Genomic DNA, 23,783 nt, shown 5'->3' with positions numbered 1-23,783 from the left:
CTATTTTCTAAATATTCACCAAAATTTTATGTAGAATACTTCGTAGTACATCAAAACTTGAGAAGGTCGCAAACTCTTGTTCGCCTTGCCTCTAGCTGCCCCTCGATAAGCATTGAAATGTACACTCGTGAAATTTCAAAACTATACCTATGGTTTTTGTCACTTCTTTTAGTCCCTCAATTGATATTACACTCTCATATGTAACCCTTTTGACCAAATTCGTCCAAATTTAATTTACATTTCTTCTCACATTTCTTTGATCAAAACTTTTGTGTTCACATTTTCTTGTTATGTATTCTTGTCAACTTCAGCATTTGGTTACTTGATTGAGATTGAGCGTGTAGTTAGACAAACAAATCCAATTCATCTGCCATTTAACAACTCTTTGCCCCATGTGCTTACATTGTCAAAGGGCATTGAATAATTTGATAGCAACTAATTAAGCATCCAAACCCTACATAGATAATACATTTTATTTATTGAATTGTGTAAACAACTTCAGCATTTGGTTACTTGATTGAGATTGAGCGTGTAGTTAGCCATACAAATCCAATTCATCAGCCATTTAACAACTCTTTGCCCAATGTGCTTAGAGCATCACCAACCGGAGATGTCAAGTTAGTGATGTCAAAAAAATTTTGAAGGCTTATGTGGCATTTTGACATCTGCCATTTGACATTCAGCTCTCTTTCTCCAATCCTTATGTCAACAAAAATAAAGCTCATAAACTTAAAAGAAATAAAAACTCGAAAGGCAGTACGGCAAAATCATGTTTGATCTCCACGAAAAGCTTTCAAACTTTTCTAACAGTTACTTTTTGAAATTTGTCAGGCGAGGGGTAGGTTGTCAAAGTTGGCATGATGGGACTTCCCTTCAAAGCCACGTCACCTCCCTTCAAAGCCATGTCACTTTTGGCCATAGTTCTGAATACCGTTTCGGACAGAGTACCGGTTTTCCTACTGGTACGGTACGTACCGGTACCGGTCAGGTACCGGGTACTGTTTCGGATTTACCGCAACTACAATATATATAATAATTATATATAATTATAATTCAAAAAAATCCCCAATATCATACAATTTATTATAAAATATCTCTACTAGAGATTCTCTAGTCCTACATTGCTTAGTTACAAAATTCTTTTCCACTTTAAATGATTTTGCACACTAGTGATCTTGTGAATGTGAACCCAATAACAGGTCTCGCGCGCTCGGGAAAATGTGCCGTGGCCGAAGGCGATTTAGAAAAATTGATTCGGAAACCAATTAACCGGGTGCGCGTCACAGGTTATTCGTGCGCAGGGGGGTGCAAATCCGGGATTTAAGCCTCGCGCACGTACTATGGTTAAGCCCACGTTTTGCTAAAATTCTGAAACCGGCAACTTTTTATTATTATTATTTTTTTCTTAAGTCCAGGGAACCAAAAAAAAAGAACAAAAACATTTTTTTAAGCGTTCCAGAAAAAAAAAAAAAAAAAAAAACTCAGCAAAATTCCGGACGGAATTTCCGGTAACCGTTTTCCGGCCGGTATTTCCCGAAACGGGTACCGACCGGTATTTGGTCCGGAACGGTATTGGGGTGGGGTGTTAGGGTACCGGTTTTCTTCAAATCCGGTACGTACCGGCCGGTACGGTACGGGATTAACAACTATGCTTTTGGCATGATAGAAGGCATCATGGTTGGATGGCGACTTAATGCTAAAACTAACCGTTTGAATGTCCACCTCAGTTTTGACATCTTCTGTTGGAGATGCTCTTACATTGTCAAAGGGCTTTGAATAATTATTTGATAGCAACTAAGCATCCAAACCCTATATAGATAATACATTCTATTTGTTGAATTGTGTAAACAACTCCAAGACAAGCAAAAAGAAACATTAATTTTAGGTTAGATGCTTGACCTTGTTTTCAATTAAAAACATTTTCCACAATGGTTGTATTTTCAAGGTTCTGTTTATGGCACCAGCTGGAATATTTACTAGCCCAAATCTCCTGAAATGAACACACAAAGAGATCATGGAGAATTGGTGGAGGAGAAATTGGTAACTCGATCATTAGCCCAGGAAACTAGAAATATATATAAATCAACAATGCGAAGAATATTTATATTTATATATATACACACACAAATTTCCTTATAAGGATGTCCTTACCGTATGACGTTAAGGGCTTCCCCTTTTCTTCCATTTTCCGACCAAATTTCGATGATCCAAACCGCTCAATATGTTCAAAACGTGATTTTAAAAGTAGTCGCGAGAAATCAGCAAAATAATGACCGAGAAAGGCTTGATTTGAGCAGTTTTTATTTGAACCGTTCGATAAAATACATACAAAAACTACTCAAATCAAGCCCTTTTCGGTCTTTTTTTTTTGGTGATTTCTCGCGAGTACCTTTAAAATCACGTTCTGAACACATTGAGCGGCTCGGATCATTGCAAATTGGTCAGGAAAGGGACATCTTTACTGTAATATGGTAAGCGCGCCCTTATTAGAAGATTGGTGTGTGTGTATATTCAGATCCAGTCAGGATGTCCAGATTTTGTGTTAGGTCCGGACCACGATTTGAGCCGTTGGATTGTGTTTTCAATGGTCTGGATGCCCCAACAATTTGTTCCCGCGAACAAATTGTTCGTAGATCCAGACTATTGAAAACACAATCCAACGACTTAGAGCAAAAGTCTGGACCTAACACTAAATCAGGGCATCCTAACTCAATCCTCAGTGTGTGTGTGTGTGTATATCACACACACACACACACACACACACATACATACACGGTTTGTTTCAAATGAGGGGGTTCACATTTTAAACTATGGACCCCTATTTTTTGATCGAATTTCAATGATCTAAGCCGCTCAATATGTTCAATACGTGATTTTAAGGGTACCGCACAAGAAATCAGCAAAAAAAAACGACCGAAAAAGGCTTTATCCAAACAGTTCCGAAAAGGTTTTTATTGAATGGTTCAAATAAAATTTGCTCAAATCAAGCCCTTTCCGGTCTTTTTTTTTTTTGCCGATTTCTCATAATTACCATTAAAATCACTTCTGATCACATTAAGCAGCTCAGATCATCGAAATTCGATCGAAAAATGGGAGAAATAGGGAGGTCCGCATTTTAACTAAAATGACGACCCTCTCATGTGAAACGGACTCTCTCTCTCTCTCTCTCTCTCTCTCTCTCTCTCTCTCTCTCTCTATATATATATATATATATATATATATATATATATATCGGTGTGGCACTTCTCTTTAACAGACAAAGCAACGTATAGCCAAAAAAAAAAAAAAAGAACCTAAGCAATATTTGTGTGGATAGTTTTGAGAAGTGCAATGGAAGATTATGAGATTCTTGGTTTCTTAGGAATTCTAAGGGTGTGCATAAAGGTTATATCCAAAAATGGGAAGCTCATAGTCACCATAACCACGATCTCCATCCTCCTCAACTCCCTCCTCTTGTTCGTTAAGACCTCCTCCACCAAGCCCGCGATCAGCGACTTACTCACCCAAGAAACCCTTCTCTCTCTTTCGAACCCCAATATCACAAATATGGTTGATTCGTTTGAACATATCAAGAAAGATGTTCAAAACATCATTGGATTTGAATTCATATTTTTTTTTTTTCCTTCCTTGGCTTTCCACCTCTTTTCCTTGGTCACAATGATTCTAGCATCTGCCATAGCTTATACCGATACGAACTTGTCTGTTGAGGATTTTGAGTCGAGAATCCCAAAGTTGTGTTTAAGAACTTTAGTCACCTCGTTCCATCTGATACTTTTCAGGACAGGTTACATCGGCCTTTTCTCAGCTTTGTTGATTTCTCTAATGATAGTAACAATGGATCACCTTATTGTCCTAATACCCGCTGTCTTTGCATCTGGTTTGTTTGCCTTCATTTTCTGGATGTACTTCGCCTTCATTTGGGATATTGCCTTGGTGATTTCGGTGATCGAAAAGAGTTGTTGTGGACTTCAGGCACTGGGAAAAGCTGGAGGGCTAGTTAAAGGGAATAGGCTCCATGGGCTTGCACTAAATTTTTCCTACACAATGGTAACGGTGATTATTTCCATGAGTTTCACGGGTAATCCAAATCAGAAACAGGTATGGGCGCAAATTATTTGCGGATTTTTCGCGACGGTTTTCAATTGCACGGTGAGAATGTTTTATTTCATGAGCTGCACAGTGTTGTATTTCCAGTGCAAGAAAACGCACGGTGAAGAGATTGAATTGCAAGAGGAAGGCTTGGAGTATAGTAGTACGATAAGGAATGATGGAGGTGGTACTAATTGGAAGCGTGTGCTAGTCAAGCTGTTCATTGCAGAGGTTATCTTCGAGGTGTGGAAGGGAATCCGGTATATGCTTATTTTACAAAGTAAAGAGCTCTGATGCTAATCCGATCTGTTTTCTTCAGGAGGAAGTTGAGAAAATCTGATGAAAATAGGTTGTTTTGCCTAGATTGGAATATTTCCTGTTGGGTTTTTTAGGACTTTTAGTTTCTGATATTTTCGCTTCTTTCCAGCGTACTTTGTGATATTGATGTCTTGTTGTTTCCTCGGGTGTTTGATGTTTTACATTGTTTTGTTATCAATCTAGCTAGCCTTGTGCCTGACCGTTTGTGTCGGGGGTATGCCCCTCATCTTGTATTGTTCTTGTTTCAATGGAATCTTAAATTAATTACCCCCCCCAAAAAAAAAAAAGAATTAGTTGACAAAGATGATGAGATTTGTACAATTTTCGTCCCGAATCCAAGATGACAAAGATTTGTCCATGAATTAGTTGGAAATTGGCCTCGTGTTCAATTCTTGTCAATTGATCTCGGGCTTGTTTTAGTCGACCCGAATCGATCGAGTATGTTGCGGTATTTAGTAATTTTGATTTGAGCTCGGGATTAACCAGTCTACGCTTGGGCCTAAATGCAGACCCAACGCTTATGATCCTCCCATGCCCAACCTTTCTTTTTTTTAAAACAAAAGCACATATTGCATTCATTAAAAGGCATTTGGCACTTACAATTTCCATCCAATAACAAAGAAAAGGAGCTACAACCTTATTCGAAGAACTTTTGTGTGGAACCGTACGTCTTGACTTATTTGCTGACATAAACTTGGTTGTGGAATTTCTCTTCCTTCGATTTTGGATGTTTCATTGTTGGTTTGAGTTTGGAGTCAATGAAAATGAAATTGTAACAGATATAGGAGTACTTTAAATGCCGGGTTTTTTTTAAATTTTATTCTTGCATTTGTAAACTCGTAGTTGACCGATACCCTACAGCCCTACCAACTCTCTAAAAACGGGAGCGCGTCTCTCTAACCCTAAAACAGCCACCAAATTTTATCTCTTCTTCCCCTTCCTCCCCCTTGGATTTATACCCAACTTTGGGCGGTAGGTGTTAAAGCATGCAACTCCAAACCAATTGGCAAAGAATGGAGAGACTGTCCAAGCTCATATACTAGTTTTGGAAGAGATATTTGACCGATATTGGGACAAATTCCAATACTCCCCCGCATGTGCGACCCCTGACTCGCACGTGGAGAGATCAACAAAGGATTCGGAATACATGAATCACAATGAAATAAAGTGCAACTATGGCACAAACAAAGGGGAAAAGCCTCCAAAACTCTAGCTCTAATACCATGTTAAAGCATCCAACTCCAAACCAATTGGCAAAGAGTGGAGAGGCTGTTGGGACAAATCCCAATAGTAGGAGGGGAGGAATCAATCTCTGTCTTGAGATCTGGTTTCCCCTTCTCTTTCTCCACTCAAACCGCTTGTCGTTCGCCGCCACACCGCTTCTGAGTTTGCAGCCTCGTGATCGCCGATGGCTTCTTGAGTCGCCGGCTTGGGAGCTTTGATCGGTAGGGGCTAGGCAAGAGAAGGATTGCTCAATGACGGAGGGGTGTGTATATTTTATATTATTTTTTTGTTCGGATTTAATCCGGTTTCTGTCCAGATTAGTCCGATTTCTGTCTGGATTTATGTCGTATGGGTTGTTGATTTCCATCAATTTTTGAAGCTGTTTTTGATATTGAGCTCCGCCATCCCGAGGCGTCTATTGTATGTGGTACTAGCTTCACGTAAGCCGATCTTTGTTAATAACGGTGTGCAATGAGCGATGGCTCTTGTTTAGGTGCTAGACATTAGCTCTGTCTCTTTGCTTTTCTTTAGGGCTTGGTTGTGTCTGTGTCTTTGTATTCGGGTGGGAATTTGTAAATGCCGTATGGTTTGATCTGTATTCCGGTGAATACAGATGAGAATCTGTAAATGTCGTATAGCTTGATCTCTATTTTGGTGATAATCTGTAAATATGGTATGACTTTTTTAAATGAACAGGCTTCTTCCGTTGACCTCTGTGCGTAGATGATGGTTGTTTCCTAACGTTTAATTTTAGCATATAGATAAATAGACTAATATTACGCCGTAAAATGATGTCAACTTGTTGAGGAGTCAGGAGATTAATCGGATAATTTGTACCTTGGGTTTGGCCCAATGATTTGTCAAGCGCTCTTTAGGTTCGACTTATATGGCAGGAGGTTGACCCTTTTAGTATTCTTGTTTATACCAACAACTACAATCTGATCACAAAAAAAAAAAAAAAAACTAAAAATTCAAAAGTCAGGGGGCCATGGAAAAACCCGGAGAGATGCTGTGCGGCCTGGTGTTGTGCCCCTCATCCGGACTGTTGATCTCGGCAATCAACGGTTCTAATTACCAAACGGTTGGACGGTTGAAATTATGCACAGCACCGTGCAATCCGGACCGTTGATTACCGAGATCAACAGTTCAGATGGCACTTAGTGCCGTAAAACACCTCCCCCGCCATAGAACTTGCAAGGAAAATATCAATCTGTACTAATTTAACTTCGTCTAACCTGGCTAACGTCAATGACCTCAGACTTTTCCAATCGGCCAGGGTTGCAGCATACGTAGGAATGCACTGCAAGTCAAAATGTACAGGAGGTTCTGTTGTGCCCAGAAGAAGGTAGTAAGGCTTCAATGGTTCACATCCCGAATCCAATATATAGCTTGATCAGAATCATTCATTTTATTAAGTTCGAATGTCATGTAGTACATTTAAATAAAGCTGATCGGACATCATTCATTTTATTTGTCGTGAAATTTTTTCGATGGATTTATTCATAATATACTTTGAAAAATTTTGCTTTGTTCATGTCTGTACCGATATCCAATCAACTTCATGCTTAATGTGGACTAGAAATCCAATGAGCCAAACAAAATAAACAATTCAGATCAATAAAATATTACTTTCTTTGTTGATCGAAAGAAAAAGAAAACAGTTGAGATCAAACAAATGAACTCGAGATGTATGCCGTATAAGAAGGCTCACAACTTGTGCCTTGGGCACAATAGAATTTCGGCAAACTTTTTATAATTGAATGGCTCAAATCATCCGTGCAAGGTTCGGAGTGAGCCCCGTGTGGCCATCGGTGCGCCTGGTTGGGTTTGTGTGGACAGTTTCTGTAGCAAGACTCATAATGGTGTGGCACTTCTCTTTAATAGACAAAGGGAAAAAGAAAAAAAAATCTACTTTTAGCCAAAAAGAGAACTTAAGGTAACTAGGGCGAAAACACACCCACCATGGGCTGACTGTAGCCTAGGTCTATTTCAGAAAATCAAAAAATATATAAATATATATATATAAAAAATTTAGTCCAAGTAATTTTAACCCAATCCATTTATTTGTTTAACCCAACCCACCAAGTCACCAACCTATTTTTAGCATTTTTTAGCCGAGCCTTTGACATTTACTCTATTCTCTCCCTGTGTTTAGCGACAAGGCATTTCTCCTATGTTCTCTGGGTTGCTGTGTTCACTAATCAGGTCAGCTCTCTCTCTCTCTCTCTCTCTCTCTCTCTCTCTCTCTCTCTCTCTCTCTCTCCTAAAATATATAATCGGCTTCCTCTCTCAGTTGATTAAAAAATGCACAATCTCCCCTCTCTCTCTCCGCCCTACAAATTAAAATAATCGCAAGTCCACCATAGACAGATTAGTATATGTTAAACTTTATAGGATTGAAAGCTCGTAAATCACATAAGACTTACATGTACGATTGAAGCGCAACGGAATTAAGTTGCTTCAAGCTTTTCATGATCTGAGGCTCGCTCTACAAGCACCGATTACATACACAAGCACCGTCTTTTCCTAACGCCGATTAAAGGAGACAACTAGAGTCTACTCTTGATGTCCACACCGCAAATCCTAGGGTTCTTATATGAAAACCCTAGAGAGAGAAGATATTTCACAGGAGAATATTTTCTAGAGGAGAAGGAGAGATGAAACTCTAACTCTTTGTTATTGTGTATCTCTCCAAATATCTGTAGGACTATATTTATAGATTAAAGTCCAAGAGTTCAAAGTCTCCTAATAGATGTAGATGATCTATTATCTTTGAACTCTCCTAACAGATAGAGATTAGGAGTCTGTCTCATCCTTCTAACCAACCCAATCATATAATCCATGTGGACGACCCATGTGGGTTGGGTCCGGTCTAAACCGACCCATTTTTCTAACATCTCCCACTCATACACATTGGGCTTTAAGGAAAAAATCTCATCCTTGTCAATCTTATCAATTCTCTCTTCATACAGGAAATGAGGCGTGCGACCAACGAGAAAGAAACAAGTAAAATAGGAGTACCATATTAAGCTTCCATCAAACTAACATGGCACATCACTCCACAAGATCTCGTCATTTCCCTAGACAACACTAGCCACATTGGATCGAGCATCTCCAATCCCTCTTGAGTCCGAGCTCAGAGCTATGCTCAACCCCCTTGCGTTGGTGTGCTTCCAATTTCAAAATTATTTTTCATTTTGATATACTATATATAAAAAGATAATAACTTGTGCCAGCACAAAGCACAACCAACCGTACAAACGAATGTGATACCAGAAAGTCTTCCTCGAGCCCTCATGTCAATCCATGTTAACATTGCTACTTTCCCAGTCATGCTCCATGTGACCCTGACATTTCGTGGCCTTAGGTAGTCAAGCTAGAGTAGCAACACAAAATCTCTACTTCATAACATAGTCTCAAGTCAAGGGTAACGAGTGGTCATATAAATGACTATTAGAGCTCACATAGTGATAGGAAAGGGATCCATGCACGCTATCACTCCTCTAAGTATGGTCGACTACAGCACATGTGGTATGATTCACATGCTACGGTGGAGTAATCCATAAAGATTGTGTCACTCCCAAAAACACCGTACAGACATAAGTACAGTCACTACTAAAAGCGTCTTACTCGATACTCTCAAATTTGTTGCATGCACTACGCCCTATTTAGGTCTCCATCTGGCTCAATCAAAGGCTACACAGACTCTGTGTTCGGTCAAGAGTGACCTCATCTTGGTCCAACCAAGGGGACAATACGCTAAAATTAGCATCATATAAAGAGTATAATTATGTCTCATCTCGCTCGCCCATCAACGCCAAGGTAGGTTACCGTGTGAAATGGTCAACCTATGCCTTTTGACACACAATTGTAAGTGCATAACAATTTAAATGCAACGTGATTTTTATTATCACAATCAACTCGAATATAAAAATCAGTGCATAAACAAGAAATATCTGAAGGTGTCTCAATAAAGCATAAACAACTCAAATACTACGAAGTCCCAGACTACTAACATGGCTCCGAAAGACATCCCTCGCTATAGGCTTAGTCAGTGGATCAACAACCATATTGGTCATGGATATATGCTTTAGGACTATCTCTCCTTGTGCAACCATGTCTCGAATGTAGTGAAACCGAATATCAATGTGTTTGGATTTTCCATGATATTTAGGATCCTTAGTATAAGCAAGAGCTGTCGTACTATCACAATATAGAGTCACAGGCCCACTAGATCTAGGCCCTGTGTCAAGGCGATGTAAGAATCTCCGCAACCAAATAGCCTTTAAGACCTATTTATTGCCAATGTTCTTGCACCTAAGTAGAAGATCAACCAACTCCCACGCCTGATATTTGCCCATAGAACTAAACTCATCCTCCATAGCAGCTAGTCATTTCTTACAAGCAGGTGAAGACAAAGCCTCATTATATGAACTAGGATCATCTTCCTCTTGAGGTGCACACATAAACAATTCCCCTTCAATCTTAAAATGATGATGAGGAATACTTTCACGATGGCTCCTACGTGGCCGAGGATCTTCAGAATCAATAGTCTAGTGGAGTACTTCCACTATGAGGCAAGCTACACCCACTGTTCTCAGCGACCATAGGATGAGGATTTAAACTCCCACCCTCGCTAAGAACAGGTGTAACTTCCTCTGATTCACACATCTCATAAAGGTTAAGATCTCCCCTCACATCTTCTTTGCTTGGAAACTCATGTTCAATGAAATTCACATCTCTGGACTCATTAATCTCAGTCAATCCACCATCAGGTTGTTCGCATATCAAAACATAATGCACACAACTAATGACCCCCCAGGGTCTCAAATGGTCGAGGACTGGCTTACAGCTTGTCCATAACTCATATGGTGTAGAAGAAACTGATTTACTTAGCACAAATTTAAGGATGTAGGCCGCACTCAATAGAGCATCTCCCCATAAACTAATTGGAAGATTAGCATGCGCCATCATCGACCTAACCATATCTAACAGCGTACGATTTCTTCTCTCTGCAATACCATTTTGTTGCGGAGTACCTGAATTTGTTAACTATCATTGGATACTTTTATCCTCACAGAGCCCTTTAAATTGCTCAGATAAGTATTCACATCCACAATCTATTCTCAGAACTTTTAGGGTTCCTTCTTTTTTATTCTCAACTTCTTTAACAAATTGAATGAAGCAGTCCAATGCTTCCGATTTATGAGAGATCAAATAGACATATCCATATCGCGAATAATCATCTATAAATGTGATAAAGTAGGTACCACCATGTCGTGCCCTAACATTCATGGGCCCACAAATGTCTAAATATACTAGCTCTAGTGGACTTATTACTTTCACTGCCTTACCGAATGGTTTTCTTATCATTTTTCCTGTCATGCAAGACTCACATATTGGTAGGTTGATTTTAGCAAGTGGGCCTAAAAGGCTTTCTCTAGATAACCTAGTCATCCTATCTTGGCCAATATGGCCTAACCTGGCATGCCATTTCACAGAACTAGAAACAACATCATTATCATGAAAAGCCATAAATGCATTATTATTCAAACTATCCAAATCCAAAACATAGAAACCACCAGAAATAGATTCAGGCCCAAATGACTTATTACCTAAGTAGATGGAAAAACCACATTTGCTGAAATTAAAGGAAAATCCTAACTCAACTAAAGCTATAACTGATATCAAGTTACGTCGAAATCCAGACGCATAAAGTATATCATAGAGAATAAGTGTGCAATCACTTTGCACTTCAGCTGATAAGTGCTAACTCCTAACACATCTTTGGCTGAACTATTCCCCATAAAGACACTATGGCTGCCGACAGGAATCCGGCGATACTCAATAAATCCTCCTCAATCTCATGCTACATGTTTTGTCGCTCCTGTGTCAACAATCCAATTAGGATCAGTATGAGCAACTAATACATGAGAGCAAACTAAGCAATCTATGCGAGAAATAGGGTAAGATGGTACCTTCTTCGGCTTAGTGCAATCACGAGCGAAGTGTCCAATCTTTTGACAGTTGTAGCAAGTGACTTTGGATTCATCCTTCTTGCCTCTATAGCGTTTAACATGTTCTTTTGGCGCGTTATCTCTAGCTTCTCCATGCTTAGCCTTGCCACCTTGCCTTTAATTGCGCTTAGACCCAATTGTCTTGTGCTGGCCAGGTTCAACCACAAGAGCCTCATTGCCTCGCTTAGCATCTTGGCGCTCGGCTTCAAGCTCAAGATGACACTTCAAATCATTAAAGGTTTTAACCATTTCTTTGTGTGTCATTGTGAGCTTGAAATGGTCCCATGTCGCATCAGGCAAAGACCTAAGCACAGCGAGAATTTGCTGCTCATCAATCAGAACGTTACCGGCAGTTCTAAGGTCGCGTATCATAGCCAACATTACCCTCAAATGTTCAGGCATGGAATGTTGGGGGTTCATTTTATAACTGTCGAACTTCAATGTTAACGCGCGCAACCTAGTTGTCGTTGTGCCACTAAAAGCAATTTTCAGCTAGTTTCACATTTCTTGGGCCGTAGCGCAGTTTTCAAACTTGCCAATGAGATCATTGTGCATGCTGGCTAACATAGTAAAGCGCGCACAACGGTCTTTCTTGACCCAATTTTGATAAGTTTCCATGTTTCGGCGGTCTTCGGCAGTGGTCCCCTCTTCGTGGACAGTCATGGTATTGGTCAAGGTTTCAAATACTTCTTGCTCATTAAAAAGATACTGAATTTTCTCGTGCCACATGTCATAGTTTTTCCCATCCAGTTTCTCTCTCTTAACAAGATCAGCAACAATAGTCTTCGAGGCCATTTCACTACATTTATTTGCGCATTGGAAATATTTAGCACATTACAATAATTTTATCCTAAAACCCTATTAAGCAAATAATGATTTTAACCATGGATAGAGATCGAAAATCCGCAATGCTCGTAGTCATCACTCCAACACATGGTGTAAATTATTATTTCTTAATCGATTTTTAGACAAAATTTCCAATGAATCAATATAACAGTAAGAGGATGGGACTAGCTATTTTAAGTCCCCAATTAATATTTTATGCAAGAATGGGAGGCAAAAATATTATACAAACATAAGTGCAAAAATTCACCCCCTTACAAATAAAAACAAATGTGGGTGTTGCACTTATTCCATATAATAAGTTTGTCTCCGGTCTATATCATCAATGAGAGCTCATCTCCAAACGCATACAAATATTAATCCCTTCAATAAACCATCCATGCCAACATGCAACAACACTTAAATGGGTAAAGGTATGGATGGTTCCACCACACTCTTCCTCTAAGAAAATGGGTGAAATCCAATCACTAAGGATACAATTGTTTGCGCCGTAACGCAGCAATAAACAATCAATACATGAAAACTTAATTACATGGTGATCGCTACATATTTTTTAGAAAAGAAAATAGATACAGTAGGATATAGATTCTAATCCATATCAATCCAAAGCAATGAGAAAGGAAAATCAGTCTTGCAGTCTTTGCCTTCTAACTCGGTTTCACCAAATCACAAAGATTTGGAGTCGCTTCGTCAAACATATTAGTCACACTAACCAAGTTTTTTTTTTCATAGCTTTATCGAAACAAAGACCAACAGTTGAATTACCCTTCAAAGCCCAACAAGTTTGTTCCATTAAAATAAAACTGATTGCAAAATTCCTTTCTTTTTCTATTTAATTTGCAAACGGAACTTAAACAAATAAAAATGGGGCCGAAGGTTAACTCTTTAATATGAATAAAAAAACACTTGGTAGTAGACTCTTGATGCCAAAAACGGTGCATGAATAAGCACCCATCAGTGCTCTACTGCTCATCATCAATCGGCGCACACGTAACCGATTTAATCATAATTACCAGAGGCTTAATAAATCATCACAGAACATCAAGCCAAGACCCCATCTGATTCTACTTTCTCATTATTGCATCCGTTTTTCTTCTTGATTTAACAGAATATCATATATTCGTATTTGCATCCAAAAAAAATAAAACAGAAAATAAACAAAAACCACGTTCATGCCGGAGCGATCTGTAATGGCTCTGATACCAATGTTAAACTTTATAGGATTGAAAGCTCATAAATCACATAAGACTTACACGTACGATTGAAGCGCAGCGGAATTAAGTTGCTTCAAGCTTTTCACGATCTGAGGCCTACTCTACAAGCACCGATTGCATACACAAGCCCCCTCTTTTCCTCACGCCGATTAGAGGAGACTACTAGAGTCTACTCTTGATGTTCACACTGCAAATCCTAGGGTTCTAAGATAGAAACCCTAGAGAGAGAAGATATTTCACAGAAGAATACTTTCTAGAGGAGGAGAGATGAAACTCTAACTCTTTGTTATTGTGTATCTCTCCAAATATCTGTAGGACTATATTTATAGATTAAAGTCCAAGAGTTCAAAGTCTCCTAATTGATGTAGATGATCTATTATTTTTGAACTCTCCTAACAGATAGAGATTATGAGTCTGTCTCATCCTTCTAATCAATCCAATGATATAACCCATGTGGGTTGGGTCCGGTCTGAACCGACCCATTTTTCTAACAGTATATATTGTTGGATTAGTATATGTTAGCACTTCGCACGCACCACCAGTCCAGCACACCATTGAATGTTCTATCCGAACTTAAGTTTAAGTACAATATTTGTGTGGATAGTTTTGAGAAGTGCAATGGAAGGTTACGAGATTCTTGGTTTCTTAGGAATTCTAAGGGAGTGCATAAAGGTTATATCCAAAAATGGGAAGCTCATAGCCACCATAACCACAATCTCCATCCTCCTAAACTCCTTCCTCTTGTTCATAAAGTCCTTCTCCACCAACACTGTGATCGATGATCTGCTCACCCAAGAAACCCTTCTCTCTCTTTCAAACTCAAATATCACAAATATCGTTGATACGTTCGAACATATCAAGAAAGATGTTCAAGTCATCATTGGATTTGAATTCCTATATTTGCTTCCTTCCTTGGCTATCTACCTATTTTCCTTGGTCACAATGATTCTGGCATCCGCCATAGCCTACAGCGATAAGAACTTGTCTTTTGAGGATTTTCTTTCGAGAATCCCAAAGTTGTGTTTAAGAACTTTAGTCACGTCGTTCCATCTAATACTTTTCACAATAGGTTACATCGGTCTTTTCTCGACTTTGCTGATTTCTCTAATGATATTAACTATGGATCACCCTCTTGTCCTAATACCCGTCGTCATTACATTTGGTTTGTTTGCCTCCATTTTCTGGATGTACTTCGCCTTCATTTGGGATGTCACCTTGGTGATTTCGGTGATGAAAAAGAATTGTTATGGACTTCAGGCACTGGGAAAAGCCGGAGGGCTTGTTAAAGGGAATAGGCTCCATGGGCTTGCACTAAGTTTTTCCTACACAATGGGTAACGGTGATTATTTGTATGAGTTTCAGGGGTAATCCAAATCAAAAACACGTATGGAAGCAAATTATTTACAGATTTTTCGCGACGGTTTTTAGTTGCACGGTGAGAATGTTCTATTTCATGAGCTGCACAGTGTTGTATTTTCAGTGCAAGAAAACGCACAGTGAAAAGATTGAATTGCAAGGAAGCTTGGAGTATAGTAGGATAAGGAATGATAGAGGTGGTGCTAATTTGAAGCATGTGCTTGTCAAGCTGTTCGTTGCAAAAGTTATATATCACTTGCTGAAGGAAATTAGGTATAGGCTTATTTTCCAAAGTAAGAGCTCTGATGCTAATCCGATGTTCGAGCGGATGTTAGCTTCTGGAGGAAGTTAAGAAAATCTTATGAAAATAGTGTTGTGGCGAAAACGAAATTGAGAATATAACAAATCAACAAGTGATAAACAAGAATACAATGATATACATGGTTCCGTTCAAGCACAAAGCAAGAACGTACTCCACGGGGAAAAGAGCAAGAGGATTCACTATAAACGGAGAGAGAAACAAATAGTCGGCTATACCCGTAACTCTACTTGAAGCACCAAAGAGATATCTAGGGACAAATCTCTGGTGGAACCCAAAAGGGAGACACAAACCCTTGGTAGAACCCTAAGAGATGAACAAAACCCTAATATCTAAGCCCTTGAACAAAAAGACCATAACCCTAGGAACCCCCAAGGTCTTTATTTATAGGAAAGCACTAAATAAACCTAAACCGAATAGGAATAGGAATCCTAGTCAATTTAGGAATTCTAGTCAATTTCCAACAAACAGATTGTTTTGCCAAGATGGGGAATATTTCCCATAGGGTTTTTTGAGTACTTTTAGTTTCTGATTTTTGCTTCTTTCCCGAGTGCTTTGTGATATTGATTCCTTGTTGTTTCCCAGGGTGTTTGTTGTTTGACATGGTAGTGTTATCAATCGAGCTAGCCTTGTGCCTGGCTGATTGTGTCGGGGACTCGGGGGTATGCCCCTTAGCTCTTGTATCATTCTCCGTTTCAATGAAATCTCAAATCAGCCAAAAAAAAAAACTTGGAGTATAGTAAAATACCCTCAAAATGAAGTTGTTCCATAAGAAGGACAAGATAAATAGATCCTCGCACCAAGTTTTGCCAGCGAGTCGGCTATGACCGACCTCCAAATAGAGAGAGCAGCAAACCCTTAACTGCGGCAAAAACAACCACATGGTCCAAGATCAGAAACCCTACACCCAGAAACTCCCATAAAGGGGAGAAAAATCAAATCAACATGATCTAAAAATAACCGAACCAAAAAAGAAACAGGAAAAATAAAAATCCGGCCGAGAACTCTATCATCAGAAGTCGCCGCATCGGATCCGTCAGCTTATTTGCCGGATAAGCAAAGCCAAACCATCTCTTCTTCAAATCTGCACCAGTAGCAGATTGGCCCAACAAGCATCGGACGAAGGGTGGTGGTGGTGGTGAGGAAAAGTTTAGAGATAGAAACTCTAAAAGTAGAGAGAGAAAGAGGTAGGTAATGAAATTCACACGGTGGTTCTTTCATACTTCTGAAAGAGCTAGTTGTGTTTGGAAATTCAGTAAAATTCACAAACTTGAAGATAGTGAAATTCACAAGTTCCAAGCAAATGAAATATCAAATATGATAGGTCATATCATATCTGATATTGTATAGTACACAGAGAGAGAGAGAGAGAGAGAGAGAGAGAGAGAGAGAGAGAGAGAGGATGGCTGTTCAGTTTTAGGGTAATCATAATAGGGAGAAAACCCATTAGGGTTAATTTCATTCAACGTAGAAAATATATATACAAGCTGTATAATAATTGCACTACGGTCCTAGATACTTAAACTAATTACATGATAAGACATATAATTACACTAGATACAAATAGATCCATCATCTAACACTCCCCCTCAAGTTGGTGCGAAGATATCAATCAAGCCCAACTTGAACACAATAGGATGAAAACTCTTGCTACCCAGCCCTTTTGTGAATATATCAGCTAACTGATCTTCAGATCTCACAAACGGCATACATATCAAACCCTCGTTCAATTTTTCCTTGATGAAGTGTCGATCAATCTCTATGTGCTTCGTTCTGTCATGCTGAACGGGATTATGAGCAATGTTAATGGCAGCTTTATTGTCGCAGTAAAGTTTCATCGGAACACTATCAGCAAACCCCAAATCAAGTAACAAAGTTTGGAGCCACAAGAGCTCACAAACACCATTAGCCATAGCTCTATATTCAGCTTCTGCGCTAGACCTAGCGACTACCGATTGCTTCTTACTTCGCCAGGTAATCAGATTACCCCCAAGGAAAGTGCAATAGCCAGAAGTAGAGCGCCTATCATCCACAGAACCAGCCCAGTCAGCATCAGTGAATGCCTCCAATCGCAAATGGCCATGATTAGAGAACAAAATTCCTTTTCCTGGAGCTGATTTTAGATACCTCAAAATACGATAAACTGCATCTAGATGTGAAGTACGAGGATCATGCATAAACTGACTAACAACACCTACTGCATAAGTAATATCTGGTCGAGTGTGGGCCAAGTATATTAGTCGACCCACAAGTCGCTGATACCTCTCTTTATCAGTACGCTCCCCCACATCTCCACTAAGATGATGATTCGCCTCAATAGGAGAATCTGCAGGTCTACAGCCCAACATGCCTGTCTCTTCCAAAAAATCAAGTATATACTTGCGTTGGGAAATAAAGATACCTCTATCAGACCTCGCTACTTCCATTCCAAGGAAGTATCTCAATGATCCCAAGTCCTTAATCTCGAACTCTTAGACGAGACTTCAGGTTATGAATCTCACTCACATCGTTGCCTGTCATTATTATGTCATCAACATAAACAATAAGGACAGCAATCTTACCATTACTTAGCCGGATAAACATCGTATGATCTGCATGGCTCTGCTTGTAACCAAAACTCAGCATAGCCTTAGAAAACCTGCCAAACCAGGCTCTAGGTGACTGCTTCAGCCCATAAAGTGCCTTCTTTAATCTACACACCTTTCCTTCACTTGCAAGAGAAGAGAAACCTGGTGGAATATCCATATAAACTTCCTCCTTTAAATCACCATGGAGAAATGCATTTTTCACATCAAACTGTTGAAGAGGCCAATTCAAGTGGGCAGCACACGAGAGAAGAGCTCGCACAGAATTCATCTTCGCTACCGGAGCAAACGTCTCCTCATAGTCAATACCATAAGTTTGAGTAAAACCTCTGGCAACAAGCCTTGCCTTGTATCTCTCAACTGTACCATCAGCCTTTTGCTTAATAGTGAACACCCACTTGCAGCCCACTGGTTTCTTCCCTCCTGGAAGTGACACTAGATCCCAGGTGCCATTCTTTTTCAAAGCCGTCATCTCTTCTACCATAGCTCCTTTCCACTTAGGTATCTTGAATGCATCCTGCCAATTCTGTGGAATAGATATAGAAGAAAGAGAAGAGACAAATGCATGGTACGAAGGAGACAAACGGTCATAAGAAACAAACTGTGAAATAGGATGTTGAGTACAAGATCTAACACCTTTTCGAATAGCAATAGGAAGATTGTCAGGATCCATAGGAGGAGGTTCAATAAGAGAAGAATCATTACCAGAAGAGTCAGCTGAGGAATTTGGAACTGGATTGGGTGATTGTGATTGACAAAGTGGTAACGTACATGAAGACTTTCCATTTTTCCGTCTAGCATACCTCTGTAAGCCAGCTCCCTGCAGTCGTTGTCGTGCAGGTAGTTGTTCCTCAATGTCACCACCAATATCATGTGTTTCCCTTTCAACAAATACTGGTTCCTCTCCAGTGTTTTCCTTCTCCCCTTCACTATGATCATAGAAAAATTTCTCCCCCTCACTATGATTATAAAAGGTAAACATCTCTTCCTCCTGTTGATGCTCCCCCTGAAGAGATGGTTTAGAGGGAGAATAAAAACCTTTGTTTCCCAAAAGGTAACATCCATAGAGACAAACATCTTCCTTGAATAAGGATCGTAACACTTATAGCCTTTTTGGGTAGGAGAGTACCCAACAAAAATACACTTATGAGCTTTATGTCCTAGCTTGCCCCCAGAAGGTTTTGGGGCATGAACAAAACACACACAACCAAACACCCTAGGTGGAAGAGTCGTAACTCGACAACTGCTTGGCAGGCACTCAATAGGTATTTTAAAATTAAGGACACTTGATGGCATACGGTTGATAAGATATGTAGCAGTTAAAATAGCTTCTTCCCATAAATATTTGGGAACATTCATAGTGAACAAAAGAGATCGAGCGACCTCAGCAAGATGACGATTTTTACGCTCAGCGACGCCATTTTGTTGCGGAGTGTCAACGCAAGTCGTCTGAAAAATAATACCATTATCATCTAGATATGTCCGAAAAATCTTATCAATATACTCAGTCCCATTATCACTCCGAAGAATTTTAATATGTGTATCAAATTGAGTGCACACCATCTTATGAAAAGATTTGAAGCAGGAAAATACTTCATTTTTTGACTGGAGTAAGTACACCCATGTGGCACGAGAATAACAATCAATAAAAGTAACAAACCATCGATAGCCCTTTAAAGAAGTAACAGGAGAAGGACCCCAAACATCAGAATGGATAACCATAAATGGAGAATCACTTCGTTTATTAATAGGTGCATAAAAAGAGCGTTTATGTTTTCCAAACTCACAGGCTTCACAAAAAAATTGATCCCTAGGACAATGTTTAACTAAAGTAGGAAAAAGTTTCTCTAATATCCCAAAAGAGGGATGACCCAATCTACGGTGCCACCGATGTAACAAAGAAAGAGTGGAACTCATATCTGCCCGTAGAGCTTGTCCACATGATAAAGATGGCTGAGATGGATGAGGTGCATGCTCCAGATAATAGATTCCACCATGTGCTTTACCACTGCCAATCACCTTCCCCGTTTCCAGTTCCTGAAAGATACAGTGAGTAGGAAAAAATGTCACAGAACAGTTTGCAGAATGTGTAAAACTACTAACTGAAAGAAGGTTAGTGGCAAAGTTTGGAATATGGAGGACTGAAGAGAGAGAGATAGAGGGAGAATAGCGAACGGAACCTTTCCCTGAAATAGCAGAGAATGATCCATCGGCAATTCGAACCTTATCCTTACCAGAACAAGTGGAATAAGAATCAAAAACAGAGGAACAACCTGTCATATGATCTGAAGCACCAAAATCGATAATCCAAGGAATACCAGAGGAGGCAGTAAATGCACTAGCTGGAATACCTGAATGAGCAAAATAGGATGCAGTAGGAGCTGCTGTGGAAGTAGGAGCTATAGTAGAGGAAGAATCGGCCTGAGCCATAAGACGCCTGAGAGCTTGCATCTCCCTCTGAGAGAAACCGCCAACAGAATCAGAAGGTGACTGAACTCCTGTATTGAACCCAGAATCAGACAAGGTAGCAAACTCTGAAACATGTGCCTGAGCCTGAGAACACCCGGGACCACGACCTCGACCTCCACGTCCACTGCCTCGCCCACGAGAAGGACGACCATGTAACTTCCAACAGAAATCCTTGGTATGTCCAGTGTTGTGGCAATAATCACACTGGAATGACATACGGTCTATGATCCCACTGGTAGTACCAGACTGAGACTTTCCACTGCCAGACCCAAACTGTCCCTGTGGAATAGCAACCAATGCAGAACGATCAGAAGTAGGAGCTTGTAACATAGCACCCCTTCTGCTCTCCTCCTGTTGAACAATGGCATAGGCCTCGCCCAAAGATGGAAACGGAACACGACCCAACACCTGCACTCTAATTGGATCATACTCCACATCAAGACCAGCAAGAAAGTCATACACACGCTCTTTCTCTATTCTTTTTAACCAAGCACCAGCATCAACGGAACAGACTGCTTGAAACCCCTGATAATAATCAAATTCTTGCCAGGCCCCACTAAGATCAGCAAAGTAAACAGCAACAGATCGATTGTGTTGATCCATAGTACGAAGTCGCTTTCGCAACTCAAAACACTGAGCATCATTGCCCTGCTGAGAATAAGTCTGTGTGGCAATAGTCCAAATCTGATATGGAGTGTTAAGAAGCAAGAAAGGACTACGAATATCAGCCTTCATAGAATTAAACAACCAAGTCATGGCTAAAGATCGACGAGACTTAAACGTCTTGAGTTCAACATTAGTAGTAGGCTCAGTAACAGGGCCTTCAATGAACTCAGACATCCCTTTAGCTTCAATGGCTAATGTAAAAGTACGAGACCAAAGTAAATAATTTGTGTCATCCAGTTTGATGGGACAAATATCTAGTGGAGAGTTATCCAGAGTCCCTACACGACTCAACTCATCCTTGCCACTAGCGGAAGCCTGTTTTTTCTCTTCTGACATCTTGAAAGCAGAACAATAATGCCAAATAAACAATAAACAATGTTCCCAGCAACTTTAGAACTCCAAAAAATAATAAATAAAGGTTCCAAAAACCCTAGAACCTCAAAAAAAATCAACTGAATACCTTCGGATCTGACTGAAACAGTGTTGAAAAAGAAAAAAAAATAGATTTGATCGGCGAGAACAGATCTGATCGACGGTGACGGCAAACCCCGACTGATCGAAGAACTGTTCACAAAGCACTGTTCACGCGATCACTATTCACGGCACTGTTCACGCGGCACTGTTCACGATCACTGTTCACCCGAAAAGTACTGTTCACGCAGCGACGAGAAGAACGTCGTAGGTCGCCAGGTTCTATCGCTTTGATACCATGTTCAGTTTTAGGGTAATCATAATAGGGAGAAAACCCATTAGGGTTAATTTCATTCAACGTAGAAAATATATATACAAGCTGTATAATAATTGCACTACGGTCCTAGATACTTAAACTAATTACATGATAAGACATATAATTACACTAGATACAAATAGATCCATCATCTAACAATGGCCTTCGACAAGGCGTCGAAGAGAGACCACAGCCAAAATGGACGACCTTCGACGAGGCGTCGATGGAACCTATCATATCTAGTTTTGCAAACTCTCAAGGGCAAAAGTGAACGTTCAGCCCTAGACTTGGGCATATTTAAAAACCGCGCGACTCCTTAATGGGAATTAAGGAGCGATATTCTAGACCGGCCGGTAATTTTCTGATTGGATGATTTGTACCTTGAGTTTGGTCTAATGGTTTGTACAACGCTCTTTCGGGACGTGTGCTTGGCCGATTCCTAGTCCTAAAATAATGGGTTGCCCCAAGCGTAGGGCGGAGACCGACGTAGCACAATATCCGGTAAGACCGGAGTCGAATCCACTAAGGACGGTGAAGTGTGTGCTGTGGAACTCGGATTAGTATTAAAGTTAGCTCTTAGGTAGCCACCCCTTTATTGTTTTGATTGAGATTAATTAAAACCTAGAAATTTATTGTACTTTTCAGATAATTAAAATGAGGTACAGTCGAAGGGTTCTTAGCACTTGTAACCAGTCCAGATCAACCTGCTCCATTTGGTGTTCTTAAAAACGTTCAATTTTGGATTGAAAAGATACCCCGCAAGATGCGAAACCTTAGGGTCGCCGTATACCCATGCGCAGCAAAGAATGGGTTTTGGACCCCCATTCTCCCGTTCACATGGGCTCCGACAATGCCCGGGTTCGTCCACGGGAAGTATTTTTCAATCTAAAATTACTTTTTTTTAATCATTTGAAAATAGGAACAGTATCCGAACTGGCCACGATGTGCTAATCACCCCGCGACCCTACCTGAACGACTACTCACTATGCATTAAACAAGAAACACAAAAAACCCTAATTTGAATCATGCTTCTAATACTGGAGAAAGAAATTGAATAAACGAGAGATAACAAATAATTGAAAATCAACGAACAACTTTAATTAAAAACATAAATTAAAACAAATTACCAATATGTGAGTAATTGAACATAACTTTAAAAACTTAAAAAAAAATAGAAACTGAAGTAACAACGTAAGATCTAAAACTGCAAAAAAAATAATAATAATATTCAGAACAAAACCTCCTGATGTCAGCCCCGTTCTTCGGTATGCAGTTGGAAAAAAAGTGATCGGCACTTTTTTTCTTCCGGCCTACGAAAAGTAATCTCGGCAGCCCCCAGTTGTATTTTATCTGTCAGAAAAAGTCCCGGTCATCCGTGAGTACTGATGCCCTTTTATAAGTTGTAGATTGTCCACCCCAAAGAAACCTATTTACTTTTCTTTCTTATTTACTTCCACCGACTCCCCTTTTTTTCCCTTCTTGGCCCACCATTAAGTCAAACCAAAATTTATAACCTGGGCCCATCTAATACACATATATAAGTCCAATTCTTTACTTTCCCTGAACCAACCTCCGCCAATTACTTCCGAATTATTACTCGAATTGCAGCCCAGACCTTCCATTTGCTTGAATTCGAACGGCCCAATTTCGATCACCGTTTACCGTTTAATATTTTAACTTTGCATATTTTTGTATCAAACTCTTCAAATACCTACAAAACAACAATTAAGCATTAAATCACCAAGTAATAAAATAAATAGACTTAGTAATGATAAATTAAGGAGCGCTAATGTGAGAATTTACGCGCCTATCAACGTGAGAACGGGTTCAACTCATATGGGCAGGAGGTTGGCTGTCTTTGCAATCTAACTTATACCAATAACTAACATCTGATCGAAAAAAAAAAACTAAAAATTCAAAAGCTTGGGTCTATGCTTGTTAATGGGCCAAATCTGA

At 39.8% G+C, this 23,783-nt stretch overlaps 2 protein-coding genes across 2 annotated transcripts; one reads left to right on the top strand and one right to left on the bottom strand.

The window, feature by feature from the left end:
* Nucleotides 1-14,323: 14,323 nt before the first annotated feature.
* On the top strand, nt 14,324-15,073 carry LOC131317124 (uncharacterized). Its single transcript, XM_058346697.1, has one exon. The coding sequence runs from the start codon at nt 14,324-14,326 to the stop codon at nt 15,071-15,073; it is 750 nt and encodes a 249-aa protein (XP_058202680.1).
* Nucleotides 15,074-19,835: 4,762 nt separating this feature from the next.
* Nucleotides 19,836-21,651, bottom strand: LOC131336472 (uncharacterized). The gene is made up of 2 exons (XM_058372334.1): nt 20,317-21,651; nt 19,836-20,002 (listed from the first exon to the last, which is right to left on the bottom strand). The coding sequence occupies exons 1-2, from the start codon at nt 21,434-21,436 to the stop codon at nt 19,968-19,970; spliced, it is 1,155 nt and encodes a 384-aa protein (XP_058228317.1). The 5' UTR covers nt 21,437-21,651; the 3' UTR covers nt 19,836-19,967.
* Nucleotides 21,652-23,783: the final 2,132 nt, after the last annotated feature.

Source organism: Rhododendron vialii, chromosome 1a (genome assembly GCF_030253575.1).
Source record: "Rhododendron vialii isolate Sample 1 chromosome 1a, ASM3025357v1".
NCBI lineage: Eukaryota > Viridiplantae > Streptophyta > Magnoliopsida > Ericales > Ericaceae > Rhododendron > Rhododendron vialii.
Note: the sequence above shows the minus strand (reverse complement) of the source record. Positions and strands in the feature narration are given on the sequence as shown.

What these genes read in the sequence shown, in the direction of transcription:
- LOC131317124 (XM_058346697.1), top strand. Translation starts at nt 14,324, where the DNA reads ATGGAAGGTTACGAGATTCTTGGTTTCTTAGGAATTCTAAGGGAGTGC.
- LOC131336472 (XM_058372334.1), bottom strand. Translation starts at nt 21,436, where the DNA reads ATGTCAGAAGAGAAAAAACAGGCTTCCGCTAGTGGCAAGGATGAGTTG. An exon ending in ATCCTATTTTGCTCATTCAG is followed by an intron (nt 20,003 to 20,316) that starts GTATTCCAGCTA and finishes TGTATCTTTCAG; the next exon opens with GAACTGGAAACGGGGAAGGT.